Genomic DNA, 20,465 nt, shown 5'->3' on the forward strand with positions numbered 1-20,465 from the left:
GGAGGATCCAGGGTCTCTTACTGCTGCAGAGCTGCTGATTGCCTGCTCCTCAAAGCCTCCTATGCTCAAAAAACCCTTATGACCAAACAGAAGTTTGGTGAAAAGACACCATGGCTTCATTCCCTGAATATACCACAGAAGTTTCTTACAGACACAGTCATGTTTCTGCCATCTGCTTTGTGCCAAAATCAACTGCACTGACTGCACTGGCATTTTTAGTAAACCAACAGCAACCACCTTAAGGTAAGAAACACAGAGAAACCTCAGAACATCAGAAGCTAAGGAATGGCTAATGATCCTCGGCAGCAGAGGGGGAGTAAATTTTGGCACTTTGTTCCTGCAATTTCCCAGCAAACACTTCATCATAAATACTGACTGTTGCAATTTTTTGCAATGTAAACACCTTGAAATTAATTCTGTCCTTCCTGCTGTTATCTGTAATGGTTTATAACAGAAAGTAGCAGGTACATACCCTGTGCCATCAGTCCTCTCTTTTGTTCCAGTGACATGCCAGGAAGGAAGCATGCCTGCAGGATTAAGAGGCTCACCTTTTGTAGAGATCAGCTGAGTAATTATGCTCTCTTCTTTATAAGAAACCTTGAAGTTTGTTGCCTTCATGAAGCTGATAACTGGATGAAGTTGTGAATTGTGATTCTGAGTCAAAATCTGTGTTTCTAACTGCTCATAACTCCTTCTGTAGATAGAAAAAAGAGGAACAGTGAAACAGCAGGGACAGAGTGAAAAGCCACAGGGAAAGCAGTAGAGAACATATTAGAACAAACACCATTGCAAAATCCTGTCAGCAGCTGGCAGTGGTAATGTTGCTAACAAAAGGCAGCAGCTGTACTGGAATGAGATACCCAAGAAAGAAGAAATCAGAGGTCTCGTATGTGTGAGGCCTAATTACATCACTGAGACTTGCAATCATTACGAACCTTGAAGGATGTTCTGTACGAGAGGAGTTTTCTACCAGATTGTGATTAGCATTCCTTTTTCACATGGAGAGCTATTTTCTCAGTGTTGAATTTCAGTTTGTGAATCTTTGCTTTTATAAATGCATTTAACAGAACAAATCTCAGCCTTTCACCTAAGTGTAAAGCCTACCTGCATATGCCAACAGAAGGCATGTGTTCTGTCAGGCTATGTCAGTCCACAGGCACAATGGAAACACAGACTTCTGGTCCCTAGGATGCACATCTGGATTCTTTGATAAGGAAATCAACAGTCTTCATTGCCAGCAAGAAAAACAAAGACCTAAAGCAAGGCTAAAATGAATCTCATACAACACAAGAACAAGAGTACGCAACACATTCTGAAAAACTGTGATGTGCTCTTTGCATTACTTCTTTGCTCCAACCAAGGCAAACCATGTTATCATCCCTTGCAAAACACACAGCATCCACACTAAGCAAGAATAACCAGTTACTAACTTAACAATCACATTTAATTTGCAGTTAGGAAGGATTTTTCTCAGGAACATGATTAAACTTTTGTCATGGTTTGAGCATGTTTTGAGGGTGTTTTTGTTCAAGGTTTTTTCCAGCCAGGTGGAGGAGGGGAGGCCGGGAGGTAGGAGAGACAGGACACCTGACCCAGGCTAGCCAATGAGGTATTCCATACCATAGCACGTGATGCCCAGGATGCATACTGGGAAAGAGAAAGCTGGAGGGGAGAGCTCTGGAGGAAAATGGAGGAGGGAGCACGCGGTGCTCGGCCGGGCAGGGTGGAGTGAGTTATGGGTCGGTGGCTGGTGGGGTGTTGTATTCTTTTCGCTTGTTATTGGCTGTATCATTAGTCTGTGTTATGCCTTAGCTATTAAACCGTTCTTATCTCAATCCGTGGGGGCTACATTCTTTGGATTCTCCTTCCTAACTCTCCGGGAGTTGGGGGACTTGGTTTAAACCACAACAACTTTGTACATGATTTACTTGCACTGAAAAAGAAGTGTCAGATGATGAACAGCTCTTCACTGTGTGGTCCCACTTCTGCCATTACAGAACCAAACCACTGCATATTCTTCATTTAGCCCACAATGTAAGAAGTGCCATGGATGTTACAGGTATAATTTTCCCTTGTTCCTCTGCATTTCTGTCAATACACAGTACAGGCAGGAGCACTTGTGAGAGCAAAAGTGTATTTTGGACAAACTGCTGAAGATGGTGGTGCGAATTTCAAACATTATGTGATCTTTGACCTGAGATTTTTGAAGAAACTTCATCAAACTGACCTGCAACTATATGAAATCAACCTGCAACTTCAAAGCAAAAGCATTCTGCTTTCTCAGATACTCTACCATAATATCACCAGTGAGTAAACTTAGCATAGCCAAAGAAAAATACTAAGCCAAGAAAGTAATTTAAAAATGTTTTCATTTACTCAAAAGAATGCAGCACTTGATGACTGATTACAAAAAACAGAACTCTGATTAACAGTACAGAAATAAAATATACATTACAGATGCTTTTCCTTGCATTACCAGTGTTTGAAAATTCATAAAAAGCAGTGAGGAAGAACAGGTATTAGTTCCCAAGCAGAAGAAACTGTTCCTGTTCTTAACTGCACAATTTAAGCAAATAATTGTTTCTTCTCCTACCTTTCCCTTTCAACAGCTCTTAAACACATCTGCTTAAGCTGCTGTCTTTCTGATGGACAGAGGAATCCCTGACTGTGAATGCACTCAGTGCTATTAGCCAGGGACCTGATCAGGGCTGTGATATCTGGGCAGAATGTCTCAGTCTCCTCTTTGATCTTCCTGTCTGGGTCTACACAAAGAGATATAAAATAATGCTTTCATCAGTTAAGTACATATTTTCGTGTTAAAACTTTGAAGGCTTGGAAATTTCAAAATATGATTAATTTGCCCAGTAACAGTCACTATTTTATATGGAATCTTAATAAGTGGGAACAGTCTTACCAACTTGTTAGTATGCAGGTTCAATTGCTCGGCATCTACAAATATGCTTGGCCTAGCAGGGAAAACATTACTTCCTATAAACAAAGTTTATCCCAGCAGTTCCCATAATTAACTGACAATTAGAACAGCATAAGTAGAAGCAATGAAGTAATATAATCTCAAAAGAATTAAAGGAAGGAGAAAAATTTGGGATAGGCAACATTTACTAGAGAGCAACTGCAGTAAGTAGACAGACTGAAAAATGGAGTAATGCTAAAACAGAAGCTAATATACCACAAACTCCTGTTTAAAAGTATATATTTTATGTATGACTGATATTTGGATAGACTAGAACATCTTGAACAGTGAGGAAACACGAAAAAGTGGGAACAGGACTTCATGGTCTGAACATAATTTATATGCTTCTATGGGAAGAATAACAATTCCCTAAGGAAGGACAGAAAAAGGAGGAACACCTGAGAAGAAAGCGCAGCAGTAGCAGCATCTTGATGCTGCAAACAGAATGGACACCTCAACCATTTATTTCATTTTGCTCTGATTTTTAATCTAACCTCTGGTCAGACAACTTTCAAAGAAGGCAGTGCAGGCATCCTGAGGATTGAAAGGTTCAGCAGAAACCAGCATACTGCACATGTTCTTTGTTACACAAGATACTAGCTGGCAAATTTAGCTATTCAATCTTCCATTCAGTGCAGAAAGGTTTCATTTCTTCCTAAGATGGGTTAAGAAGCAGTCTGAAATCTCTTCCTAGATGTTGGAGGATTTATCTGAAAGGATCTGTACTAATGCTGTAAGCCTAGAAAAGATAAAATATCATTTGTTAATTGCGGCAGAATATGAAAGATGCTCCAAGATTGCATGAGAGATACTTCTATCAGCCTGCTTAGATCAGTGTTTGCTAACTCACCCTTATTCTTACATTTTCTATAATTATGCAAATCATATAATTATTTAAACTTAAGGAAGTTCCAAACAAATAAAAATTACATACAAGCACTCAAACATCTCAGGAACTTGACAGTCAGCTTTATTGTAACCATGGAACTAAATAAACCACACAGGATTGCTCTCTTTTTCAGTGTTATAAATTAAAGTTGCAAATCAGTATTTATTTTCTCATTTATTTTTCTACTTATGATAAAAATGCAAATTTTCTGTTTCATTTTATCCCACATTAAAAAGTTGACTCAGTGAATTTATATGGGGCCTAAAATTAAACAGTTCTAGTATGTATCCGAGTTGCTACTCTAGCAGCTGCAAAACATCTAGCCTGTGTACCACATACTCTTCCCATAACTGTAAATATGCTGAAACCTTTAAAAATATATATATGCTAAGACGAGAGGGAATCCTTTACCTTCCATGTCATAAAAATGAAACAAAGATTTGCAGGATTCCTAACAGTCAGAGTAGGGCTGTCTCATACAAGTAAGAAGAAACTTGAACACCAAACTCAAAAGGTCTTGTGCAAAGCGCACCTGTTGTTCTTTGATGCCAAGATCGCTCTCCCTGAGCACTTCTTGGCTGTACAACGGGTTAATAGGTTTTGCTGGCCTTTTGCCTTCCAAGCGGTTCTTACTTTGCCTGCCTATTAAAAATCGTTGACCTGTCCCTCTGTGGTTAGCAAAATCCATGGGAGTCAGTGATCTCTTCTGAGGTGTGCCTGTCTGTAAAATGGAAAGATATATGTCCTGAGTTCAGCAATAGCAGTCATTTTTTTTTTTCCTTCTGAGTAGCTGGTGCAATGCTGTGTTTTTGACTTTCAGTCTGGGAACAGTGCTGATAACACCGATGTTTTTAGTTGCTGCTCAGTAATGTTTACTCTAACCAAAGATTTTGTGAGTCTTGTGGTCTGCCAGGGAGGAGGGGAAGCCAGGAGGAAGCAGAGACAGGACACCTGACCCAAACTAACCAAGGAGGTCTTCCATACCACAGTACCTCATGCCCAGGATGTAGAACTGGGGGCAGTTACCCAGAAGGGCTAGATCATTGCCAGGGTAGGGCTGGGTGTTGGTCAGCAGGTGGTGAGCAGTTGTATTCTCTTCCCTTGTTATTTCCCTTATCATCATTATTACTGGTGGTAGCAGCAGTGGTTTGTGTTACACCTTAGCTACCGGACTGCTCTTATCTCAACCCATGGGAGTTACATTCTTTCCGATTCTCCTCCAATACCTCTGGGAGTAGGGGGGAGGAAAAGGGGGGAGTGAGAGAACAGCTGCGTGGTACTGAGTTACTGGCTGAGCTTAAAACACGACAACATACTAATGTTTATCTGCTGAAATAATTTGATTACAGTTTTTATGACCAAGTCCAGCAGAGTTGTACCAAGCTACAAAGCTCTAAACAGTAGTAAAACTGCACACTTCTAGTGCATAGACACCCTCAAAGGAACTGTTTGATGCATTAGACTTGAAAAAATCTCTTCCTCATACACTGATCTTGCTTCTCAAGGTCCCACACCCTCCCAAAGCCTTTTAACATCCTCCTCTCTACAAAGCAGTAGAAATGCCTCTACATCAAAAATCAGGAGAGAACCTGTAAATGGGATCTTCTGTATACTAACAGTGGGCATGAATGGAAGCTTCTTCACTTTTCCATGTCCCTACTTGCATTGTAACATACCCGGAATGTATGAGTTGTGTTGGGCCTTGAAAATTGATCAGTAACAACAGTTCTTTCTCTGAGTGGCCGTTGCTCTGTACTGCCAGGCACTGCACTTGACACTCTGCTACGAGCATATCGTCCTCGATGCTGAGAGAATTAAAAAGAACATTAAAAGAATGCAGCAACTGAACTGGTTATAATGAAAATTTTTCTGTTGCCACACAAAACAAACAAACAAACAAAATCAAAACACAAAAGAAGAAGAAAAATATGTTTTCACTAACTGAAAGTACCAATTTAAGGTAATTTAAGGATACTCATGTTTTGCAAGCAGATTTGAGAGTGTTCCCTAATATTAGTTTATAATCCCCAAAGATTTCTATTAATTAAAATAATAGATGTTACACATGTCTCAATTCAAAATATTACTCAAAATAATTCAATAAATTATCATTATATACCAACATGCCAATTTATTATTTCCCTGTCCTTCAAAAATAAACATAAATCAGACATCTTTTTTTCCAGTTGGCATCCTTTTCTACTTCAGTCAGCATAATTTTCTACTTCTTATAACTTAACATTAGTGAATAAAACACTGAAAAGAGGCAACCAGCCAGCCAGATAGTAACCTTACACTTATTTGCCTCTGGATTTTTCACATACTGTTTTTTTTTAAACCAGATTTTTCTGTTGTCAGAGAAAAGTCTTTCCACCATAGTGTTTTTGTGACCTGAGGTTTAAAAATGGCTTCTCTTGCATTCTAATAGTCACCCAATGCAACTTACATAAGCATGTTAGGACCTTTTATTAAATATGAACCAATACAACCTGTAAAACTGCTCATTTCAACCAGTGACACAGAGCAATTCATTTCCTAATAGCTTGAAGTTCATCACGAGTACAAAAGCCAAACACAACTTACAGAGTTCTGTTGCAGTCGAGGTACTGAAAGACATTTTTCAACAGCCTCTGAGTTTATGGGTGGTAACTTGTTCCGGGTGGTAGATGCACAAGCAGAAGAAAAACGATCCGAGCCAGCACCCCTACAGAATTCAAATGATTCCTCTTTTAGGAAAATTCGTATTCAAGACTTCTTCACTGAAGTAATATGAAACTATTAAGCAGTATATTTCTTCATAGAGCTCAGCTACAGAAAGTAACAGTACTTGATACAGCAACAAAACAAAACAAAAAACCAAACACCTCTCCCCCAAAAACACTGTTCTGCTTGCTTTCTTTTTCTCTCAAAATTCTAGAATCAATAATAAAACTCAGGTCAGTTCTCAAGTATTTTGCAAAAATCCTTCACTGGGGATATTTCAGTAAAGCTCTGAAGAAGGCAAAGAATAAAACGAAAAAACTCACAATTTAGTCCCCCTAAGGATTTCATCATTGTATATATTAGGAGCTTTTGAGGAGAGTTGGTCAGAAGTGAGAGAAGGTAACCTACAATGGCTTGGTAGCTTCCTAGAAGGTGCCAGCAGTACCCGAGATGATGAGAGAACATTGTTATGAGCAATTCTCCCCAACTTAGCGTGCACTGAATTTGGAGCACTGGAGCCAGTGCTATGCTGTTTGTCTTCTTGCTCATTCCTAGGAAAAAAAAAGGACAAGATAGGGAATGAGGATTAAGGAGAAAAAGATTATTTTTTAACACAGTATCATTGAAACCTCTACAAATCATATCATATCAGTGATACACACAAAGGAGATTAATGCTTTTTCATAATGGTAAAACATTTTCTACATAATATGAATTATGTTGCATTTTGAAAATGTCAATACCAACACCTACTGGATTTTTTCTACTGTGGCAACATGTCTCTGTTGGAGTGGTTTTGCTTGAATTGTCATCACACCATTCAAATCACTATAGTTGCTGGAGAAACGGTGAACCTAGTAAATGCATCAAATAAGCATTAATCTTTACCTTTTTTGACATGAGACCTTAAAAAGCACATAGGAGATACTTAACTTGTTTCTCAGAAAATTTTCTGTTAAGGTTTTGTAGAATTGTCAATAGTAGATGGGTCATATACATAGTTTTCTTATTTTAAACAGATTCCTACAAACAGAACTTGGATAATTTAGTTACCGAATTGCAACTCAATTTGCAATATAAGTTTCAGTCGAAGATTAATCTGATTTTCCAAAGTACAAAATAAGAGTCGAGGGACAAAAAGAGGAGACAGCAAGCAGGACAAAAAGGGGCAATTTATTACTATACACATGAGCTTCCACAAAGGGAGTGCATTGGTGCATGTACTGCAGAGTCCTCTTTTACAGGAGGCAAAGGAAATAAAAAGGAATGACAGAGTCTGAAGCCTGCACGGTTGCAAGTAAAGTACTTCAAGTTGCAACTTCACATTCTGCAGCTCAGGGAAGAGCCTGATTTGTTCTCTTGATTCTACCAAGAGGAAATGACTGGACCACAGTAAAATCAGAATTATTTCAAAGGAGGAGAATACAGTCTAACAAGTGGTTTTTGTAAACCAGCTTCAGCAACATCTTAGTGGTAAACGGCACCTTTAAGAACCACCAAAGCTGACATGATAGTAAACAAGAAATGCACATTTAATGAACACTAAAACAGAAAAGGAAAAAAAAAGTGTCTTTTTTATCTTCAGCCAGGACTGTCCAAGGCCAGCTGAAAGGAGAACACAATTACCTGAAAAGTTATTATTACTTTTTTTTTTTTTACCTGTGAGGAAACAAAATGAGATCCAAAGGACACACTTCGTGCTTCAGAGCCTCTGGAAAGAGGAACATTCCCAGCACCTGCCGTAGTACGAACGACTGGCAAATGTGGCAGTTTTGCTGTAACAGCTTTGAGTTTTTCCACCTGTTTGTCACACTCTGAACAACAGCAAAAAAAAAAAAAAAGAAAGAAGAAAGAAATAGAGGGAAAAAAAGGTATTTGGTGTGTTTACAAACCATCTTTTCTTGGGATTCAAACAACATTACACTTCACAGTAAATAAAGACTTTCATATAGCTTTAAGTTTCTATGTTATTTAAAAAACCTAGCATAAATTATGTTTTCCTGAAAGCATTTCCATTTGTTTATGCAACATTCTGACCCTGACAAACAAGATGGTTTATACAGGTAGAGTTGGAGGGGTGTGTTTTTCTAAGAAAATATTGCTAAGACTCTTGGAATGTTATCATTAAATTCCCAAAGACTTTTTTTTTAAGCAGGAAGCAAAAAAAAAAAAAAAATATATATATATATATATAATTTCATATGTATAAATATATACATAAAGCCTATTGATCCTAATCTTTGACAGCAACTACACAGCTTCATTATGGGTATATACTACCATCTTCTTCCTATTATAAACCCAAATTCTTCCACATTCCTAGATGAAACACTTTGGTTAGCTGTCAATTTCTCATAAGTTTATGCCCTTCATGAAGATAAAAGAGCACACCTATCATAATATTGCTGAACTATGCCCCCTAAACTATCCTCTCTCTACTATAATATTGTGCTAACCAATCCACTCGTTGTGTGAAAAGCCCTTTGATATTTCAGTAACATCTGAAATGTGAAGTTCTGAGAAATTTTGCTGTTTCTAACTTTGTTATAGATTTACATTTGAGGTTGAGTGCTCCTTACAGCAAGGTAAGGTAATTTCCAAACTGTACCTCTAGGTATTCTTGTTACTGTCCTTTTAAAATACATAGAAAGAAGAACTGAAATTTCACTCAGTTTCCAAAGGCAACACATGCACACTGAATAGAATTTCACTTCTAGTTAATTTTCCTAGCTTTTTGTTTTTCTCTCTACAGTCTGTTAGAATACGAAAACATAAAATTATATTTTTTTTTCACCATTTCTTCATTCTATATTAAACTCAACATTGTCAGCAAGACTCTTTTTAACAATATGACGATGTAAGGGTTTTTTTTATTAACAGCTCATATTAACAGAGCTCAAACAATGAGGACTAGAATACTTTGATTCCTATGTTCCAGATTCAGATCACGTCATCAGTGATCCCTTGCCAACAGCATCAATTTGCATCCTGAGCCAGCAATTCAGATTTTAGTCTTAAACATTCTCTCCTGCAATTAAGCTCTTTCAGTCTGTATTCTTCACGTTCTTACACCTCTCATACAAAACTCCCTGAAAACTAGCAGGAATGTTTGCATTTTAGGTGCGTACATGTGTTTCTGTGTGTGTGTGTGTGTGTGTACCCATGGCAAGTTATTATGTATTTTATAGTACTCTACTACTAACATTGTTATCTTAAAATACCCATTTCCCAAGATTTATTTAGGACAGAGCTAGTGGGAGGGGGAGAGGCAGCAAGGAAATCACTTTTCTGAGTTAGAGTCAATAAATACTGTATCTGAAAATATCAAATACCTGTGACATTAGTGTCCCAATTTTTTTTAATCAGCTCCTCCAATATTCCAATTATATTGCTCCAGATACAATCAAAAACTTCAGAAGCCACAGCATCTTTGATACAGGCATTGGGAGAAACAGGGGGAATGCCACGTTTACTCCTCTTCTTAGCGAGACGCTTTTTCTTTTGTTCCCAGCTCTCATCATCACTAATAAAGAAAGCAAATTCAAATGAATTTTCTTCCCCTCCTTCTAGTACGCCAAGTGAATAGAAACATACATACGGAAGAAGAGCCAGTCAGATGTAGATAACAAAAAAATCAAGTTCAACCATAGAGTACTTATGGGAATAGAAATTATTGCATAAATATAATGATTTTTTTTCTTGCAGGTGAAAAATTAAAGAATTCAGTCAGGACATTATAACAAAAAGAACTGCAGGTCTAAAAGGAACAGCTTTATATTCAGCGCTTAGTCATTTGAGACTAAATCCTATGCTTTTAACCACAACTTAAGGGAACTACAGTCTGTTGCAGTTAGCAGATGGACTATCACAGAGTATTTGTTTTTCTCGTCTCGTGTAACTGCAAACGTCTGCAAAACTCTACCACTGATCAAAGACAAACAACTTTAAAGGATTTCTGTGGACTGCCAAGAATAGCAGAGCCCATAGACTTATTCTTACCTCCTTCCCTCCCACCACTGTGTGGACACTTTCATTTTTACTTTCTTCACCTCCCTAGGGAAGCAAAGTGTAGCAACATTTCCTAACTTGCTCTTCTAATACACCTCTCAGGAAGAAAACTTTAACCTTTTTCTTCTTTTAATGCCTTTTTATATATATATATATTACAAGGATGATCCTGAGGATTCTTAAACCCAAAAACTTCCCAAAAAAAGGCAGCCACTCAGGCCCCCCCTTTCAAAAACAGGAACGAAAGGATCCCAGTCTGGTTCTTCTGATTTTCAGAACAACCATGTATTTTAGTACAAAAAGCTCTGCTTTGTGACCCACTAAGTCCTACCAAAGTTTCTCCATCATTTAGAATGTTTTAGAAAATAGCATATTACGGTCTTTCATCCACCCACTAGCCTGTTTGCTGTAACATTCAATAAGCTCACAGGAAAGTTGGGTTGCACTGTGGACAGTTCCACGATTCCTGTCACCCACAAGAATGCACTAAATGCAGTTGCATCCTGCAGCTCTCCTCACAAAGCTGTTATACACTCACAGAAAGAATTTAACATTCATTAGGACAGACAATGAGAGCATACAGAGTGTAATGAACCTAAACAACCGGGTACTCAAGGCACTTGCTGGGGGGAACGGATTCCTCCATTCTACTCTCTATCTTAAAAAACAGATAGTAATTTTATTAAATCTCCATGCACAAAACACCTCAAAACAACTAGTGGTTAAGACACATTCCTCTTACATGGGAGATGTGAATTTTGAACCACTAGAAAGACAACATACCTAATCTTCTTCCTGCCCAGTGAGTGCTACCAAAAACAAGGACAGAAGGAACTGTATCTTACAGAGGAGAAACATAGCTTATGAACACAGACTGGGTTCACTGATAAGTTTTTCATTATATTCTTCAAAAATACATATATCTGTTATTTACAGCAGCTTGTTGTCAAAAGCAAGGTACTCTTCTATTTTTCCATCCACGTCAAAGATTTCCTCTTCCAGGAATGAATACATGGCTGAGTCAGAGGCAGAAATCCCAGTGGAACTTGAATCCAGTGACTTATGTATTGGAGATGCTGTTGTGATCAGTTTAGAACCTGAAATACAGAGCCTGAAAAAACATCAATAAAATGAAAATTAAATATTCAAAGAAAGAACAAAGTGCATTTTTAGTTATACTGAAATACATAATTTCAGTATAGCTTCAGTAATACAAAAGTAATATTTGTACAAATTTCTGAAGAGGGAAAACCAAAACAAAGACTTTAAAAAGTGGACATACTCCTTTATGTTACTAGTACATTCATGAAGGCCAGGTAAACACTCAGTATCCACATGGGTATCACTTCTGCTCTGAAAATGCTGAAAGCCTTCATCCTTCGGCAACAGGAGCTGCTTTCCTAGAACCCTGCATAAAAAGGAGACAGCAAGTGTTATCTTCAATGAAAATTCATTCCATATAAAAATATCAAGAATACAAATACCTGCAAACAGTAACCAATTCTCCTTTTACATCCCTCAGTATCAAATGACACAGAGCTCCCAGATTTCTTCAGTTCGTTCTCAACCTCTTGGACTTTAGATTTGAATCAGAAAATTATAAGTATATGGAATCACTTAGAAATTCCACTCAGTGAAAATACTCTAAAAATACAGTGAAATGCCTTAGTATTTTGAATTAATTACACAGCACAAAAAACTGTCTCCATTTCATACATGTTCTATTAATTTTTACAGTATCTAAACAAGGCAAAGCATTAAGTAAAGCATGGCTTAATGCTAGTGAAGATTGCCACAGATTTATCACTTCTTTCTTGTCCTCAACAAAACGTGACAAACTTTGTTAGTTGATTTTAATTTATATTTACTAGTAACAAGCCTCTGCAAATTATCTAAAAGCATCCCATAGCTTACTGACAGTGTTCCTTCTAATGGTGTTAAACTACTGACAGACATGCAGATCTATGATTAGATCTATGCTATCTATAGCTTAGAATCACCGCATCTCAGAGTGACATGACATCATTTATGAAGTCAGGACAGTACAGCACAGTGCAACATTGACTGCTGACCACTGTGTTACATGAAGCAGTCATCAGGCTACACATCTATGCAAAACGATTGTAATTAATTATTTATGCATCCTTATATCTGTTCAATTAGTTATTGCCAGATTAATATCACACTTTGTTTTACATTGATTTACACTGCCTAGGAAGACATTACAGCTGTGCAGTATATGTGAAGCATGTGGTCACCTTTGTTTTATATTTCTTTTTAGAACAATCAGTAACAGAATTAATACTGACTTTCTTGGAATTTCACAGTATGTTTTCACTTACAGTAAAAACAAGGGGTTTTTTTACAAAACGTATTCTTTATTTAGAAAAAGTTATTATGAAAATGGTGCAGTACTATTTTCTCTTTATATCCTGTTGAAATATCCTTGCCTGCAATCATTGTGTTAAGCAAAAAATAGATCATTACCTGCTAGTGCACCACCACCCAGACTTACTGTGTAACTATGGTGCAGCTCAGAGAAGTGTTGCTGATGCCATACATCAAGAGTAATTTGTAAGAGGGTACCCCAAAAATTCACATTAGAGTGATAGACCAGCAAGAAGCTTCATTACCTTAGATGAGGAAAATGTTCAACCCAGTCTGCACATTCTGCCTTCAGGCTCTCGGTTTGGGAGGTCACTTTTCCTTCAAACAGCATTTCATCAATCTCCCAAAATAACTGATGCACTCTCTGCGTGTTGGCTTTATCAAATTCCTACATATTATAAAATTAATAGTTGTTAGCAAATACATGTATTTACTAAAAAACCCCACAATACTTAAAGAACAGGACAACCTTTAGCGATTTGGCAGAGCATCTCAGAATGGATCTTCAGACCACCTACTTTGGACACACTATATACCACAGTGCAAACAAAAATAGCTGGCTTGAGGCTGGCAAAAGCCGTAATTGGAAAAATGGCCTTCCACACCATTTCACTGAAGCTATAACTCAGTGTAACCAGAAACAGTGAGTGGAGTGGCATATTAAAAGAGCAGAGAAGCACCTCACAAAGGACCCAAGCACTTAGCTGAGGGTTCCTCAGCTGGGGCACTGTTCAGAACTATGTTTGCCACTTAGATACTTTAATACTCTGAAAAAAGTGGCAATACTCAGGGCCCAAATCATGTAGATTTTCTTCCAGCTGAGTGCCCTCACTTCAGGCTACAGAAGGGATCACACCAAGAAGGAACAGGAAAATAACTCTCCTGGAGGGCTGGCAGGGACAGATAGGGTCAGTAAATTATGCAAAAGGTATGATAGAATTACCACTACCAGTCATGGATAGCTGTTTTTAAATGAAAGTGGCAACAACTGCATGTTTTTGGATTTATTCAACATTGTCTGAACCAGGTATGCCTCAGAGGTCAGCCTCCATAACAAGCTAAACCTTTTTCTGCATCATCTATGAAACAGAATTGAGCTTAGGTAAGAGTAAATACATACTGATACTGAGATATTTACATTCATATTCATGAATGTACTTTGTGACTCAAACCACCAAGAATAATTAATTTAAACATTGCCACCATTATACAATATTTGAAAGCACTGTATTTTTATCACTTTCTTGGACTCAGAAACCTAAGCCTACCTTCTTTGGTAAGACAACTTTGTTTTCCCCAGATTTCATAATTTTACATTTTTATTCCATTTTTCTTTGTTACACATCAGCTGCACATTTTTTTTTAATATTCAATTAACACAATCACTAGGCTATTCTGACTGAAAGTGGTTAACTTCTACAGGAGAGGTGCTGCATGTCCATTTTCTGTAAAAAAAATATCTTTTCCACAATATTTACAAAAAGAGTATTGTAAAGGTTTCTGTGACGTACGTCATCCCTCCAGGAGTAAGCTGAACTTCTTTCAGTAGACAAACCAGTAGTATAGCTCTTTATTCCAGACCAAGAATTATTCAGCTCTGTGGGTGTTGTACAACCACTAGATGCAATTGATGAAAGTGTTTCACTGTGAAAAGACAACAAATTAAAATGAAGAACACAATGGCTTTCAATATAAACATTCTGAAAATAATGCAATTGATCACATAAATGGACAGTGACATATATTCATAGAATCATAGAATGCTTTGGTTTGGAAGGTACCTTAAAGATCATCTGCTCCCAGCTGCCCAGTTCAGCTAATGGGCATATGAAAAACTACATGTTGAAGATAATATAAGCCTTCTTTAACTCCACTAGAAGCTATCACAAGAAAAAATTTACAAAACTGAACACAACATCTCTACAAATGTCCCGATAAGGACTGAGTTATATATCGATATGCAATGTCTTTTATGCTGTTAGACCTGGTGCACTTTAAGCCTTATGCTCCAGAATACTCTCAGAAAGATCTACCTGGCCTCTGCCAGCTACCACCAGTCCTCAGATGCAGTGAAAGCAAGGCTTGTCAGATGTACAGGCCAGGCAAATCCTAACAGGTGCCAACTGGAATAAAACTTCTTGAAAGTTAACTGACCCGCAACACTGGTGAGCATGATTTGCATTCAACCATGAAGTCCGACTTCCCTTCCAGCCTTAATCAGGCCTCATTATTATACTCTAGAAATACACAAATCCATAACACAAACCAGGAGTAAATTTCAAACCCTCTAAACAATGGGCTAGGTCGTAGAATCATAGAATCATAGAATAGTTAGGACTGGAAAGGGCCTCAAGATCATCTAGCTCCAACCCCCCTGTCATGGGCAGGGAAACCTCACACTAAGCCATATCACCCAAGGCTTCATCCAACCTTGTCCTGAACACTGCCAGGGATGGAGCATACTCCACCTCCCTGGGCAACCCATTCCAGTACCTCACCACCCTCACAGTAAAGAATTTCTTCCTTATATCCAGTCTAAACCTCTGCTGTTTAAGTTTCAATCCATTACCCCTTGTCCTATCACTACAGTCCCTAATGAAGAGTCCCTCACCAGCATCCCTGTAGGCCCCCTTCAGATACTGGAAGGCTGCTAAGAGGCCTCCATGCAGCCTTCTCTTCTCCAGGCTGAACAGCCCCAACTTTCTCAGCCTGTCTTCATATGGGAGGTGCTCCAGTCCCCTGATCATCCTCATGGCCCTCCTCTGGACTTGTTCCAACAGTTCCATGTCCTTTTTATGTTGAGGACACCAGAACTAAACACAATACCCCAAGTGAGGTCTCACGAGAGCAGAGTAGAGGGTCAGGATTACCTCCTTCAACCTGCTGCTCACGCACCTTTTGATGCAGCCCAGGATACGGTTGGCTTTCTGGGCTGTAAGCGCACACTGAAGCTGGCTCATGTTCATTTTCTCATCAACCAACATTCCAATGTCCTTCTCCACAGGGATGCTCTGAATCTCTTCTCTGTGCAACCTGTACCTGTGCCTGGGATTGGTCTGACCCAGGTGTAGGACCTTGCACTTGGCATGGTTAAACTTCATGAGGCTTTAATATCCCTTGCCAAGTTTAGCTCCAATTGGGCCTTAGCTTTCCTAACTTGGTCCCTAACTACACTGACAACATCCCTGTATTCATCCCAGGCCACCTGTCCTTGTTTCCACCTTTTATAAGCCTCTTTTTTCTTGTGAATTTTTCTCAGCAGCTCCTTATCCATCCAAGGAAGTCTCCTGGCCCTCCTGCTGCACTTCCTTCTAGTCAGGATGCAACACTCCTGAGCTTGTAGCAGGTGATCCTTGAATATTAACCAAGAGTCTTGTGCCCCCTTGCCCTCTAGGGCTATATCCCATGGAACCTTGCTAAGCAGGTTCCTGAAGAGCCCAAAGTCTGCTCTCTTGAAGTCCAGGGCAGTGAGCTTACTGCACACTCTTCTCACTGTCTTGAGGACCTCAAATTCAACCATCTCATGATCACTGCATCCAAGACTTCCCTGGAGAGTCACATTTCCAACGAGCCCTTCCCTGTTGGTGAGCACGAGGTCAAGCAGGGCACCTCTCCTTGTCAGCTCCTTTATTGCTTGCAGAAGGAAGTTGTCTTCCATACAATCGAGAAACCTCCTGGATTGCTTGTGCCGGGCTGTACCGTCACTCCAACAGATGTCAGGGTGGTTGAAGTCCCCCATGAGAACAAGGGCCTGTGAGTGTGAGGCTTTTCCTATTTGTCTGTAGAGTTCTTCATCCACAGGTTCCTCTTGATCAGGCAGTCTGTAACATATCCCCACAGTAATGTCTCCCATCACCGATTTCCCCTTAACCCTGACCCACAAACTTTCTGTTAACTGATCATCTGTCCCCAGACAGAGTTCCATACTCTCCAGCCTATCCCTAACATAAAGGGCAACTCCCCCTCCCCTCCTACTGGGCCTGTCTTTTCTAAAAAGCCTATAACCCTCCATTCCAACACTCCAGTCAAAGGAGCCATCCCACCATGTTTCGGTGATGCCTATTATATCACAGCCCCGTAGATGTGCCCACATCTCTAATTCCTCTTGTTTATTCCCCATGCTACGGGCATTTGTATAGAGGCATCTGATCCGAGCTCCAAATGAAGCCGGCTCAGTGGCTGGAGCAGCTAGAATATTACTACATTGCTCAGAGTATTTATTATTGGTGCTGGCAACTGACTGGGTGTGTTGGGATGGAATGATGCCTCCCTCCCCCAACACAACTAGTTTAAAGCATCCTTGACAAGTCTGGCAAGCCTCCCAGCAAAGCCACTCTTCCCTTTCTTTATCAGAGCAGTTCCACCAGCCCCCTGTAGGCCTGGCCTACAAATGTGGGCCCCATGTCCAAGACACCCAAACCCTTGACTATGACACCACCCTTTTAACCATTTATTAACCTGTCCAATCCTCCTTGTCAACCTGCTTTGTATCCTATAATTGTTGTTATCTATAAGAATGAACTTTAAATATCTATTTAAGCCAAAAGCCTTTTAAGGAAGTACTATTTCAGAAGTGAATGCATACCAAGTATAATTGTTGATGGCTTCCTGCACATTTCTCGCAAAAACTGCTGGAAGAGACTCTCCACTTATTCCAGAAAGACACTGATTTGTGGAACCTCTGGACAGTCCCCTCCTATAAACACATAAACACATCATTTCATAATATTAAATAAGGTTTACTCACACCTCCACTGGAAAAAATAGACAACACTGTTGAATTTTTCTATTGAAACACACTGCCTTGTTTTACAACAGTTTTTATTTACCTTATTTACATAAGTTTTTTTTTTTTGGGGGGGGGGGGGGGAAATATCTGAGACTTATTTTATTCCACAGGCATCTTCCTTCAATTCTGTGGTTTAAAATTTACCTGAATCACCCACAAGTACAGCAGCACCTCATTGTTGCAGGAAGGGAGCAAAGGCCAAACCCAGCAATTGTCCGTACAGCAGGTAGGTATTTTGGTATGTGTTTCTGTTCAATCATTAACATTGAGTCCACTTTCTCACATGTCTCACATGGAAGCTTCAGATATGGAGCCAAGCAGACAGTGGTCTTTACTAAAACTATGAACTTTCAGTTTGGCTGTTTTAAGTGAACCCAGGTACCAGTACATCAGGAAATATGGGCATAGTCTTGGTATGTTAACAAGCCACAAAGCATCAGTTTCTCCAATAAGACTCCTTAACACTGCCTCAAAAACCAAGCCACAAACTTTCTAGTATGATACCTTTCCAGAATAAGAAACACTAGAACTTGTCTTTTTTATTTCTCCAAATACCTGAACACATACTCAAACTTTAAAACCATCCCTTACAAACCACATGGATGAATATTAAGATACAGTAAGGCTCAGGAATGCCTGCACTTCTATTACCAGCCTAAAAACAATACATTTTAATGAAGGAATTTTTTTTTAATGGAAACTCTTTATAATCACACATATCTATCATCCCACTAAATTCTGTCATTAACATGTTAAATCCACCTCTTCAGAATATACACTGTCAAATAGATGTGTCAAAGTGCTGCTCAGAAACACTTTTACAACAACAGCTCGCTTCAGCTGTGGAAGTTCCTATTTTTACACCATAAATCCTCAGGTCATAACTGTGAGTAGCAGCATGACTGCATCGAAGTACATTTGTGAATGAGTAACTGTAAGGAAACAGTTCACAGTTCAAGAGTTTTCCTGATTTTTTTAGCCAAGAAATGTAGACTGGCCCTGCAACACTTAGGACTTTTCTGTTTTCTAACTATGCCTTCTGATACTTATCTTGACTTTACCCACCATACTGTATACGTATGTCAAATCTAACTCCCAATGGTCCACGTCACCACTTCTCATTAGGGGAGATCCTGAATTGCAAATTCTTGGAGAATTGTCCAATGGCAGTAGAAAGCATCCTCATGTGTTTCCTCTAAATTTCTTCCCTATTCCCTAGGCACCTGCTTTTGGCCACTGTCAGCACTCAAGTTATTTGCCTGTGCAAGAACTCTTTCTTTTTGTATTCCAGCTTTCCATTTACTTGACAGACTTTAGGCAGCCCAAGCTAACTGACTGGATCTCCTGTACCTATAAGGTGCACCGAGTGAGGGCTTTTGTGGCTTTGAAGGAAATCTGAACCTACAAACATGGGGGAAGAAAAAAAAACTGTCATGGTCTTCCTCTGTGAAACAAAGCACAGGCATTATATGTAATGGCATAATACATGAGATGGCGAAAACTGCCACATGGTGCGCCTGCATGCTGTGGTACTACTCCCCCTGACTCCTTAGACCACATGCAATAAGATGAGCAAGGAAACAATCGTGGTGAAATAAAACGAACAAGAAAACCCCTCCCAGCACATCCAAAGCACACTTCTCCAGCGCTGGCAAGCAAAGGCCAGGAACGGCAGCCCTAAGCGAGGTCTCTGCAATTGCAGTCACCAAATGACGGTACAAATAACGTTGTCAGCCCATACCCGCGCGGTGCTCCAGCAGCCCCAGGAGGGCCGGCGAGCCGGGCCCGGCACCCTCCCCGCGGCACGACACACCGCTCCGCCAGCCCCGTCCGCCGCACTCACCCCACGACGAGGAGCCCCCGGTCGCTGCCGCAACCTTGCGGGCCAGCGCCCCGCGACCGGCGCATCGGGGGGGCCCCAGGGGCGGCGCGGCGAGAGCCCCGGGCGGCCCCTCGCACCGCCCCGGCCGCTGCGGCGCGGAGAGGAGGCGGCCCAGCACGGCCCGGCCCTGGCCCTGGCTCCGCCGCTCCTCGGCGGCTCTGAAGCTGGATTCCCCCCGATCCGCTCCCCACCCGCCCAAGGGCTGCCGACAAAAAGGGGCGCCCACGAAAAATTAAGCCCCAGGCTGAACGGAAGAGGTGCACATCTTCCCTCACCGTTGCCTCCGAAATCGCAGCCATAAAAGGCTCAGTTTAGGATCTTTCTGATATAGTTATACAGTGCTGGACAGCTGAATAAAGAATTTCCACTGCTAATTAAGTTCTCCTCAGAACTATCCCTGTGCAAATCACCGATTTCCCGGAGCACGGGTGACAGGGCAAAGCATAGGCTGCCAGCTGCAGATTTACACCTCACCATTCATCTCTGGCTCCAGTACACAAATCCTGGTGTCTACATATTTTGCCGATAGCCGCTCGCAGAGGAGGAAGTACATTTGCTCATAAGCAAGAAAAAAATAAAAGTATTCTTACAGAGAAAGAAGAAAGGCAACATTCTTCTATAGGAAAGGAAAAATATGGGAAAAACAACCAACAACATTCAAATAATATTTGAACTTTCACACCCAAACAAAATACTACTCACTAAGAAAGGTGTATAGAAAATGACTAAGCATTTTTCCTGTGACATTTAAAGAATTCTCACCAAATATAGCTTTTTAAAAAAAAAAAAAAACACATTCTTGTGATCCAAACATCAAGAAATATCTTATTTTTAC

General features: G+C 39.9%; 1 protein-coding gene across 1 annotated transcript in view; it reads right to left on the bottom strand.

The window, feature by feature from the left end:
* Positions 1 to 3,696: 3,696 nt before the first annotated feature.
* The window catches only part of FAM149A (family with sequence similarity 149 member A), a 28,808-nt gene continuing 12,039 nt past the window's right edge, over positions 3,697 to 20,465 (bottom strand). The window contains exons 3-15 of the mRNA XM_013129071.3: positions 17,545 to 17,655; positions 14,471 to 14,603; positions 13,205 to 13,347; positions 11,854 to 11,979; positions 11,506 to 11,682; positions 9,896 to 10,086; positions 8,223 to 8,377; positions 7,317 to 7,417; positions 6,887 to 7,114; positions 6,444 to 6,564; positions 5,521 to 5,665; positions 4,503 to 4,577; positions 3,697 to 3,710 (exon numbers count right to left, since the gene is read on the bottom strand). Coding sequence (XP_012984525.3) covers positions 3,697 to 3,710; positions 4,503 to 4,577; positions 5,521 to 5,665; positions 6,444 to 6,564; positions 6,887 to 7,114; positions 7,317 to 7,417; positions 8,223 to 8,377; positions 9,896 to 10,086; positions 11,506 to 11,682; positions 11,854 to 11,979; positions 13,205 to 13,347; positions 14,471 to 14,603; positions 17,545 to 17,655 — 1,720 coding nt within the window. The remainder of the gene's footprint in view (positions 3,711 to 4,502; positions 4,578 to 5,520; positions 5,666 to 6,443; positions 6,565 to 6,886; positions 7,115 to 7,316; positions 7,418 to 8,222; positions 8,378 to 9,895; positions 10,087 to 11,505; positions 11,683 to 11,853; positions 11,980 to 13,204; positions 13,348 to 14,470; positions 14,604 to 17,544; positions 17,656 to 20,465) is intronic.

This window comes from Melopsittacus undulatus, chromosome 7 (assembly GCF_012275295.1).
Source record: "Melopsittacus undulatus isolate bMelUnd1 chromosome 7, bMelUnd1.mat.Z, whole genome shotgun sequence".
In the NCBI taxonomy this organism is placed as follows: Eukaryota; Metazoa; Chordata; class Aves; order Psittaciformes; family Psittaculidae; genus Melopsittacus; species Melopsittacus undulatus.